The sequence below is a fragment of the Rhipicephalus microplus genome, chromosome 9 (genome assembly GCF_043290135.1).
Source record: "Rhipicephalus microplus isolate Deutch F79 chromosome 9, USDA_Rmic, whole genome shotgun sequence".
NCBI classification, from domain to species: Eukaryota; Metazoa; Arthropoda; class Arachnida; order Ixodida; family Ixodidae; genus Rhipicephalus; species Rhipicephalus microplus.
Genome location: NC_134708.1, coordinates 24,443,135 through 24,454,538, shown reverse-complemented (window position 1 = coordinate 24,454,538; position 11,404 = coordinate 24,443,135). Strand labels below are relative to the sequence as shown.

The 11,404-nt window shown below is 44.6% G+C and overlaps 1 protein-coding gene across 1 annotated transcript; it reads left to right on the top strand.

Annotated features, from left to right (window-relative positions):
* The first annotated feature begins 241 nt into the window (after window positions 1–241).
* RpS20 (ribosomal protein S20) lies at window positions 242–4,103 on the top strand. Its single transcript, XM_037415647.2, has 4 exons — window positions 242–380; window positions 579–681; window positions 1,865–2,064; window positions 3,983–4,103. Exons 1-4 carry the CDS (start codon window positions 378–380, stop codon window positions 4,037–4,039), a joined length of 363 nt encoding a protein of 120 aa, XP_037271544.1. The 5' UTR covers window positions 242–377; the 3' UTR covers window positions 4,040–4,103.
* Window positions 4,104–11,404: the final 7,301 nt, after the last annotated feature.

Here is an 11,404-nt window from a genome sequence, read left to right as displayed (position 1 = left end):
ACACAAGCTTATAATAAAAACTAACAAAAAGCTTTTTTGTAGCATGTTGCTGTATTACAATAAATTACATATTTTGTTTTGTGCAAACTACTATCTCACATTTAAACTGAAGCATTATTGTTAGTACTGTTAGCAATCTTTTAGTCTTTTTTACAAATCTCAAAGGCTATGCTTTTAGTAGCATATGCAGGGTCTATTCGGAATAGTTTTGTTTACTTTGTACTCATGCGGTGGCAGTGCGATCGCCACCGGCAGCTCTCTTTTCTACCACGTTTGCGTAGCGTGCAGACGTAAAGTCCCTGGCTCACCGCTGTTCAAGTGTTTCGGCACGAAATACCTTGATTAAGTCGGCCAGAGGAGTGTTTCTTTAGGTCGTCATGGTAAGCTGCTCCCGTCCGATTATCCATTTTTTTTAATATTAGTTCAATATTGTTGCTAGGTGGTCGTACTTTGGCGCGCGCTCCAGGCCTAACGTGCCGCCGACAGCGGGCAACTGGTGTCTCGTGGTGTCTTTGCCCCGTGTTTGACTGACAAAAAGCGCTGAGCCGATCTTTGGTTCTGTTGTTGTGCGATTTCAGTCTGTCTACAAGGACACGAAGCCCGTCGATGACTCGCAAGCCTGGCCCGTCCACAGGATCAGGATCACGTTGACGAGTCGCAATGTAGCCAGCTTGGAGAAGGGTGAGTAATTATAACTAAAGGTGCTGGTGCCGGCACTCCACTCTGCCGCTTTAATTTTGCGCATTTGAGAAGTTACTTTAGGCAGTTCTGTCGTTCATACCGTCTGCCTTACATTTGAGAAGAGTCACCGGCTAATCGACACAATCTGAAAGCTGTGGCAACTAGACTGGGCAAGGTTCTGTTTGGCGTTGCATAAGATCTAGGCGTGCAGCGCTTTCCGAATTATCATAATGGTGGAAGTTACCGTACGAACTAAATACAAGTCCTAAACATATGTGTAGAGCAAGGCCTTTGGCAACGTGCGAACCCATTTGCCAAACATCGGTTTGACTACGTGGTATGTGCAGCCTTTCAGCCAAGTGCTGCACCTGATGAATCGCCTTCATTTTAGCACGCACGATTAATATCCTAGCGGCGGTGTTAAACTAAGAGTGATTGCTGAACCCCTGAAGGAGCATTCTGGGAATTTTGCAGGCAAGTGTGTTGTTCTGGAGTGATTCCATAGACTCGAACTGGTGTCTTTCATAATCTACAGCTCCCTCTGTAGAAATCATTGTTCTTTAGAGCATCAGCAAACACGACTGACTTCATTTAGAGCACCACTGCACAAGAAATCGTTATTCTTCAGAGCATCAGCAAACACGACTGACTTCTTTTAGAGCATCATTGCGAAAGTAGCAGTGGAAGCTGCAATGTGAATGGATTACCGAGGTTCTGCATACACACAAGGTACCTGAAAGGTGAATTCCAATGGCAGATTCGGAGTGGCCGAACAACCATGCGCCGAGCACATTAGGGCAGGGTTACTGAAGGAAACCTGCCGGTGGGACGCATGCACCCTTCCCACAGCCAAAATAATGCCGGGGGTGCTCACGCGCTTTCACTGGTGTGTGCACGACGAAAACGGCCACGCCTGGGCAGCGCGATTTCAGACATGTGGTACTCGGTGCATGCATGAGGTGCATAGTTAGCTGTAGATTCAACTTCCGGTTGAATTAGCAGATTTTTTTGGAGTAGAGAGAGCTGCTCCAGATCTGCCAGTAAAACAGACCTCTGTGGGAAGCAAAAAATCAGCTTTCAAAAGTGGTCAGAGCAGGCCCAGAATTTAAACCTTTTCTGGTTACTGTTGGTTGCAAAGAGAATGCCGCAGCAAGGTTTACGAATGTTGCTTTTTTTCCCACAGTGTGCGCTGACCTGATCAAGGGCGCCAAGGACAAGGAGCTGCGGGTGAAGGGGCCCGTTCGGATGCCCACCAAGACGCTTCGCATCACCACCCGTAAGACGCCCTGTGGTGAGGGTTCCAAGACCTGGGATCGCTACCAGATGCGCATCTACAAGCGCGTCATCGACCTGCACTCGCCCTCGGAAATCGTCAAGCAGATCGTATCCTTTTTCAGCTATGAACTTGGGTTGCAGATTCAAGTGTAGACCTCTGCCGAACATCCTGTTGCTCGTAATGTACCAGTGCTAACATTGTTCATGTGTGGCTATTATCTGAGGTCTAGCAGATTGCTTATAGATGCTTGTATGAGACTCGCCGTGCAAACAGGGTGTCCTGACTCCTTTTGTCGGAGGCGAGTTTACTCTGCCATACAAATCTCCTGTATACAGAGACTGCCTCCGGAGAGTGTGATGCTCGGCCAGTGCCGATTTTTTTTTTTTATTTTGATATTATAGTAAATTTTCTTGCGGCGCACCTGCTGACATCGACGCTGGCTTGACGTCTGACTACAGTACTAATCGTGATGACTTTATGCAGCAATCTGGCTAGTTGTGATAACGTCTAGCACTGAAACACAGTGGTAGCTTGCACGCCTGCTTCTTGATCGTTTGCTCGCATCGTGTGGTCACTGTCATCTAGCGTACTCCTGGAGCGAGCTAGTTGAGTCTGGAATAGTGTACGTGCAGGCGAATACAAGATGTACGCTTATCAGAGGGCTAAGGAATTGTTTAGATTTCGAATTTCTTGTCATGACTGCAATATTTTACCATGTGAAGTCTTGTGCCAGTGAAAGGAGGACATCAGGTGCAAGTTTCACCGATTACCATCCAATCCAGCGCTGAGTCACGCGTGGGTCGACTTCGTGCATTGAGGCGAAGACTGGGCTCCAACCAAGCAGAGCTTGCTCTTTATGATGCACTTCGCTCCACACAGGTGCACGTGTTAGATGCAGCTTCTAAGAGACTTCGGATTGTCAACAAAACACCTGCACTTTAAGTGATCCCATTCTAACGTTCTTGCCCCCCCCCCCCCTGCCGCGACAGGTGTCACACATGGGGCGCGCAGCAGCTCAAAAAGCAAAGTGCTAACGAGGATAACTCACGAAAACTTGTGCGTGCACATATTGCCGCAAGGTGGCACTGCTCATACCATGTCGTGATGGCGGCGTACAGTAGGAACCAAAACTGGCTTTTTAAAGGGTGCTGGAAATTAATTTTTAAGGGCGCACTGACGCTTACGGTACATTTCTTATGCTCTCAGGAACTTGGCCTATCATTCGACGCAAAAAAAGATAAATAAAACAGTTAATGCCAGTACCCCTTTAAACCAATTAAGCATGCTGACATGGAATACTGCGTGGTGCACTTTATCCTCTCATCATTGTTGTAGGCTGTGTCAGCTAAACTGAACAGCTGAGGTGTCAAACTGTGTGCATCTGGCTTAGTTTTCAAAGCGCAGCTCTTCGGCATTGCGGCTTCGGCTTTGAGCATTGTCGATTTTAATAGCTCAACAAAAAGCACTGCGAAAGATCTGCTGGCACCTCAAGCCACTCAGCATGTTTCTTTTCCAAAGCCAGCTAGATTACTGGGGGGATTTCGCCACTGAAACACACCAATGTAATAAAAGGTTAACCAACAGGCACATATATGGACGTCGTGACTGGTGCACATCAAGGCACATGGCACTCCTCTTCTTCGTGGCTGGTGTGGATGCTTACCGACAGCCTGGTTTCTCAAGAAACACATTGTGAAAGATAGTTTGTTACGGCCGTTGATGCCAAGTAGGATGCCTTGCCAGTGGATTGACATTGTTTAGTTTATGCCATAAACGATTCTGTGATTTACAAAGTATATGTCTTTTGTTTTGGTATTTGTCAAGTGACAGCAGATGTGAAAATATATTGCAGTTCTCATTTACTAATATCAGTTATACTAGAAATTCGGGAATGTGTTATTTAGTTGATTCACGTTGACTTTGAATTCTTACCGCAAAGTGTGGCATTTTATGAGAGGGGCAAAACTGACGTGCCATTTGTTCCATTCCAAAATGGCGTGGCATTCTTTAACCTGATTTGCACAGACGTCTATCAGCATCGAGCCTGGTGTCGAGGTTGAGGTCACCATCGCCGACTCGTAAGCTGAGTCCACATGCCGCCGTCGTGACGGAAAATAAAGGCCTCTGACGTACCTTTGTACAGTAACAGTTTGGCTTGTGTTATTGTGATGGTACGGATATCTGTCTCTGCTGGGTCGCAAGCTACATTGAGACACCAGGTACTGAAAGAGCACACAAATCTGTTTCCTTGGAAACTGAGAGCAAGTGCACAGGTATACATATGTCCGAAAGAGGGCTGGCGAATGATTCATATAGCATTATCAATGTGGCAGTTGCACTTTTGCATACTTATTAAGCTCCACCCAGTTAATCTAATGCATGGCGTAGAGTTTTCTAAGATTAACTAGAGTGGACCCTAGCACTGCGATCGTTCAGCAACCGTGGGAATGATGGGCAGTACATGAATTTGCTTAGGTCTTGTGGTTTTGGGCGGTGAACGCACATGTGGCTTACCCAGTTAATCTAATGCATGGCATAGAGTTTTCTAAGATTAACTAGAGTGGTCCCTAGCACTGCGATCGTTCAGCAACCGTGGGAATGATGGGTAGTACATGAATTTGCTTAGGCCTTGTGCTTTTGGGCGGTGAACGCACATGTGGCTTCGTTTATTGCTGTGTTTTGGTTTAGTTTCAAATGAAAGAACAAACCGTTCTGAACTTTGTGATCTGATTTAAAATGGTGAGCCTAAAAGGTTACGGTGGTGAAGCATTACTGCGGGACATTTGCCTTTTGTTTCGTGACAAAAGCAGCTTCAAGCCATGCGAAGCCTGACGGGGCATAAGTTGTGAAAATTAGGCAAATCCATGTACTGAGGGGCCACTGATAAAGGAACACCAAACCACGTGTTGTTTGCTTTGTGCCACTGCTGGCCGTCAAGATTGCTAACATCGAAGCCATATATACACACCATATACCATTTGTATACCATTTGGTGGACCGCAAAGCTCCAGAACATCAGCGTGTTTTTGTCATCGGTAGCGAGATGGCGTGGAGGTCTCGCGTTGGGCGCGTTCTAAAGGTCGTCGCCTGTAGCGTTTTGATGAGCGCCACTTCCACGGAGCGTTGTGTCTGCTGCGCACGTGTGACGCAGACTCGTGCTTTGGGAGAGCATGAAAATCACTTTGCTCGTTACTGAGGCTGCACTTACCAAAGGAACCCGCTGCCCACACATGAAGTAAGAATGGTGGCAGTTGTTTGCGCTTGACCTGTGTATGCTCGTGCGTTCGTTTTGCGCATCTTTCTATGTTCGAACAGCGGACCTTAATTGTCGAGCTGTGGTATTTGTTAGTCCACGCACGTACTATGTAGGCTCATTTCGTGCGCGCCTTCTGCTTGAGGTGTGCGCTGCAAGTTCCGAGCTGCTTGTGGTTCCTTGTTGCTGTAGCATTTGTTTTTTCGCCTTGGTGGCTAAGCAATGCACAGCAAACACTGAACTACCTCTGAGAATACGCGTTTCACTTTTTTGTTATAGCGGTTTCTAAAAAGAGGGATCAGCCACATTTTTTTCTTAGATGTCACTTCTGACACATTAATGTGTAAAGCCAGGTTTCATTAAGGCTAGGTGCACTAAGTCACTTCTAGGCTTTGCGAGGTTTGTACGTTTGTTTCATTCAGTTTGCCACCGCATATAACAAATTACTCCGGAGTCCTTTGTTACACATTTTTTTGTTCTACAGACAAGTGTGAATTGAATTTTTCTCCACAGCAAAATGAAACTTATTCACAAACTTCGTGGTGACGACCTTGCTATAAACTTGCTGCTCAGGAGCGACCTTGCATAGATATTTAAAGTGTTTCGTGCAGTTTACAACAACATGACACAAACACCTCGCCTCCTTTGCTCAGATGTGTTTCACGTGTACACCATATGTTTTACTTTTCCAACTTTTGAAAGTAGCTCAGAATAAAGATATAGCACTCGCAGCTTGCGTTTGCAGTTCTCCTGTAAACTGCAGCGTGCTTGACATAGGATCGCAATTTCTAATTTGAGTAGACGGGTAAAATGAAATGATGGCATTTGTGATGCAGGAATTCCAGTCGAGCATGTATATTTCTGTGTGCATGCCTTTCGTAAGCCACAGGTCTCAAGAAATGAAGCACTATTCATGCACTGTAGATTAAGTGAGAATATTTTGTGAAAGCACTTTGGAAATCTACACTTTTCAAGCCGTAATATGGTCGGAGCCAAAGTCTTCTGGACGGCACCAGAGCTGTGCACTTTAGATGGCTATACAAATGTTAAATGTTTTGAGACACAAGGCATGTTTCAAGTGCACCTGCATAATATCCTCATTTTCACTAACTAAACTGCAAAATAGGGGCTGTGCAAGTAAGTATATATTCCTAGCAGCATTAACCACAGGTTAGCAGAGCAAACTATTATGTGCTTTGTTTTGTTCCTTTCTTTTTATGCACTAGAAAGATTGCATGAGGAGGGGTACTGCTGACATATTTTGAAAAAGTTTTGTGGTGTTCACATACGACTGAAATGAAGGGTGAATGCACTGAGAGCTGGAAAAATGTTCTGTTCAGGAAAGCCAGCTTACAAATTTCTACTAAATTTCAGTTGGTGGCTCTAGTGTGCTGATCTTAAGCCCTAGTCACATATTAGTACAGGGGAAAAGAATCCTTGCCCCTCTAAAATATTCAAGTGCCCTTGAATATCCAAAGATGTACTATTTGGTTGATACAGTAGTGATTAGGCTAATGTATGCAGATGGACTGATGGCTGCTTGACTGAGTGCGATTATTCGTACACACTGGCGTCCCTTGAAATAGAGATCAGTGTTTGTGCATAGCTGTTGATGCAAATGTTCAATTTTTGGACGGGATTAAGCTGAGCATACTTGCTATGTGAATGCTTATTGAAAAAGTGAGCACATGCGTTGTGTAGAGTACACACTGCGTCATAGTTTTGCTAATCACCAATATGCCTGAATGCAACCCCCCCTTCCCCCCAAAAACGATGCTCAGTGATCTACCCATATATATCTATAGTTGGCTGCAGAAGTTTTGCATCTGTTGCTGCAGGATTTTAGTTTGCCCCAATCCTGTCGTATATACTCAACCTCTGTTCTCTTATGTAGCAATTTACTTCTACATGCACAAGATGGTTATGGTAGTCATTGAGTGAGTACTATCTACTGTTTTATCTTTTAGGAGTCCTAGCCATGAGTGCTTCATTGCGCCCAAATTTGTGTGCTAATGCATACATAAGTTACTTGCGTCAAGGCGGTGCCGTATTACCTGCTGTCAAAAAGTCTTATCCATCTCGCTTAATTCACGTTCACACTGATTTAGAATCTGTATGGTCTTGCGTTGACATTGGGCACCGGAAATTTGTTATGGGCGTTTGTTACCGTCCACCTTCATATCCCCCAACGTTTGTGTCTGAACTACACGATGCGCTGAATATTGTTTCTACACGACACCCCACTGCTCCTATATTCCTTATGGGTGATTTTAACTTCCCACATATTTCTTGGTCCTCGGAAACCCCCGCATCCAAACCACCTTCATCTCAAACAACAGAGTTTCTCAATCTTTGTTCATTATTTTCTTTTTCCCAGCTCGTTTCTGAACCGACTAGAACCATGCAAGAGACCGCGAACATACTAGATTTGATATTAACTACGCACGCTAATTTTGCTTCCCCGATTTCATACTTACCCGGTCTGAGCGACCACTCGCTCCTTTCATTTAATATAAACGTTCCACTAAGCAAGGCTACGACCTCAACTAAGCAAATTCGCGACTACTCAAGAGCAGACTTTGAAACTATTAACAACGAACTAGCTTGCTTTCTGGACATTTTCTTGTTGCATTTTGATACGCGTACCGTTCAAGAAAACTGGAACCTATTTAAAAATAAAGTTCACGAACTAACTGATAAATACATCCCTCTGCGCACAATAAATTCTAACCCGGAGGCGCCTTGGTACAACAAGCAGTTAAACAGGCTGTCTAATCGAAAAAAGCGCTGCTATTGTCTGGCAGCGCTTTTATATATAAACATTCTGGAAGAAATCTACAGGGGATCAACTGCTACCATAGTGCTTCATAAAGAAAGCAACAGAATACCAATCAAGAAGGGTGTAAGGCAGGGGGACACAATTTCCCCAATGCTATTTACCGCGTGCTTACACGAGGTTTTCAGAAGCCTAGAATGGGAGCAGTTAGGGATAAGAGTCAATGGAGAATACCTTAGTAACCTGCGCTTCGCCGATGACATTGCATTGCTGAGTAACTCGGGGGACGAATTGCAACTCATGATTACGGAGTTAGACAAGGAGAGCAGAAAGGTGGGTCTTAAAATTAATCTGCAGAAAACGAAAGTAATGTACAACAACCTCGGCAAGGAGCAGCGCTTCGAGATAGGTAATAGTGCACTTGAAGTTGTATTTGATTGATTTGTGGGATTTAACCTCCCAAAACCACGATATGATTATGAGAGACGCCGTAGTGGAGGGCTCCGGAAATTTTGACCACCTGGGGTTCTTTAACGTGCACCCAAATCTGAGCACACGGGCCTACAACATTTCCGCCTCCATCGGAAATGCAGCCGCCGCAGCCGGGATTCGAACCCGCGCCCTGCGGGTGAGCAGCCGAGTACCTTAGCCACTAGACCACCGCGGCGGGGCGCGAAGTTGTAAAAGACTATGTCTACTTAGGGCAGGTAATAACCGCAGAGCCGAACCACGAGATTGAAGTAACTAGAAGAATAAGAATGGGGTGGAGCACATTCGGCAAGCACACTCAAATTATGACAGGTAGATTGCCACTATCCCTCAAGAGGAAGGTATATAACAGCTGTATCTTGCCGGTACTTAGCTACGGAGCAGAAACCTGGAGACTTACAAAGAGGGTTCAGCTTAAATTGAGGACGACGCAGCGAGCAATGGAAAGAAAAATGGTAGGTGTAACCTTAAGAGACAAGAAGAGAGCAGAGTGGATTAGGGAACAAACGGGGGTTAAGGATATCATAGCTGAAATCAAGATGAAGAAATGGACATGGGCAGGGCATGTAGCGCGTAGACAGGATAACCGCTGGTCATTAAGGGTAACTGACTGGATTCCCAGAGAAGGGAAGCGGGTCAGGGGGAGACAGAAGGTTAGGTGGGCAGATGAGATTAAGAAGTTTGCGGGTATAAATTGGCAGCAGCAAGCACAGGACCGGGTTAACCGGCGGAACATGGGAGAGGCCTTTGTCCTGCAGTGGACGTAGTCAGGCTGATGCTGATGATGATGATTGTCTGGCTAAAAAATCCCCGAGTGATTACCGATGGAACGCATACACAACCGCCAACAAAGCATACATTGCAGCAGTAAAACTTGCCAAATCACACTTTCTTCAGCGCACCCTTCCTTCTATGCTTATTAACGACCCTAAAAAATTTTGGCGTGTGATCACTCCTTCTAAAACGAATAGTATTACATTGACTGGGCCAGATGGTTCCATTATACCTAGTAGCGAATGTTCTTCCCGACTCAATGCAGTTTTTTGCCAGAACTTTGTTGTTTCTTCTAACCCCTCAATACCTGAACTTCAGAACTGTAATTATCTCTCCATGGACCCCATTGTTACTGTCCCAGGTGGTGTAAGTAAAATAATCCAGTCACTGAAACCCTCATCGAGCCCCGGTGTTGACCTTATTAATACGAAGTTCTTAAAAAGTACTGTTGTGTATTCCTCTATTATTTTGTGCAAAATATTCTAGCAGACCCTCGACACGAGCATCCTGCCGGCGGATTGGGAAGTCGGGAAGGTGGTGCCACTCCATAAGTCCGATAACAAACACACGCCTAACAATTTCCGACCCATATCACTAACAAGCATTCCATGCAAAATTCTCGAACATGTAATTTTTTCCCATCTGGTCAAATTTCTTGAATTTAACTCTTTCTTCTCACCCACGCAACATGGTTTTCCAAAGAAGTTCTCGTGCGAGACCCAATTGCTTTCATTAACCCACAAGCTACACTTAATTTTAGATCGCCGTTCATCCGCTGATTGTATCTTCCTCGACTTCTCCAAGGCTTTTGACAAAGTGTCTCATAAACTACTCCTTTACAAACTAAGCAAGTTAAATCTAGATCCTAAGTTGTTTGCATGGATTGAGTATTTCCTTTCTAATCGTTTCCAGTTCGTCACAGCCAATAACTATGACTCTCCACCCAGTTCTGTTCATTCCGGCGTTCCCCAGGGCTCTGTCTTGGGACCACTTTTGTTTTTGATATACGTTAATGACCTACCTAGCTGTGTTCTCTCTAATATTCACTTGTTTGCAGATGACTGTGTTATTTTTCGAGAAATTAACAACGATAACGACGTTACGGCACTGCAATCGGACACGAATGCAATTTATAACTGGTGTGAGCAATGGTTAATGGAACTTAATACAACTAAATGCAAAGTCTTACGCATTTCAAGAACAGCCCTTTCGACGGGTTCCTATTACCTTAACAACACACTTCCTGAACCTGTGACGTCGTACCGATACCTGGGAATTCACATAACAACTGATCTTACCTGGTCGCTTCATATTAATACCGTTATTAATAATGCTAATCGCCTGCTTGGCCACCTTCGCCGCAACTTCTTTTCTGCACCTACCTCTTTAAAAACACTTTTGTATAAATCATTGGTTCGTTCTAAACTCGAATATGCATCATCCATTTGGGACCCGAGCCATGACTATCTGGTGACATCACTTGAGCTCGTGCAGAACAACGCAACACGTTTCATTCTCGGTAATTTCACCCGTGCGGCAAGTGTCACGTCCATGAAAAACTTGCTTCAATTACCCACTCTAACTTCGCGCCGCAAACACTCTCGCCTCTGTCTCTTTCACAAAATTTACTACCATAATTCGCCCCTATTCAGTGAGTTAATTACTCCTCCTTCATATATTTTTTCTCGTATGGATCACCGACACAAAGTAGGAACAATACCATGCAACACCAATGCCTTCTTTCAGTCATTTATTCCTCGAACGTCACAAGATTGGAACCGCCTTCCCGGACTGACCGCCGCAATCGAAGACAACCATCAGTTTCGTGCAGCACTAGCTAACATTGTATGATTAGGGCCCATGTATGTTTGTACTTATCTGCTTACTACTTTTGTTGCTGCTTTTCAGTTTTTTGTATAACCTTGTAACCCACTCCCCTCTGAAATGCTTGTAGGCCTTGAGGGTACAAATAAATAAATAAATAAATACTACTAAGCGAAGTTATCTATTAGTCAGATTTATTGCACCAACTTGCATTATGTTCATTTAGCAGTCTTTTTTTCGTTAAGCCTTGTTGCATCCGCAGTTACTATTTTTTGTATGTTGATCAAGCGGGGGAACCAGCTCTGTGCTCTTAGGAATAACCACAGAAATA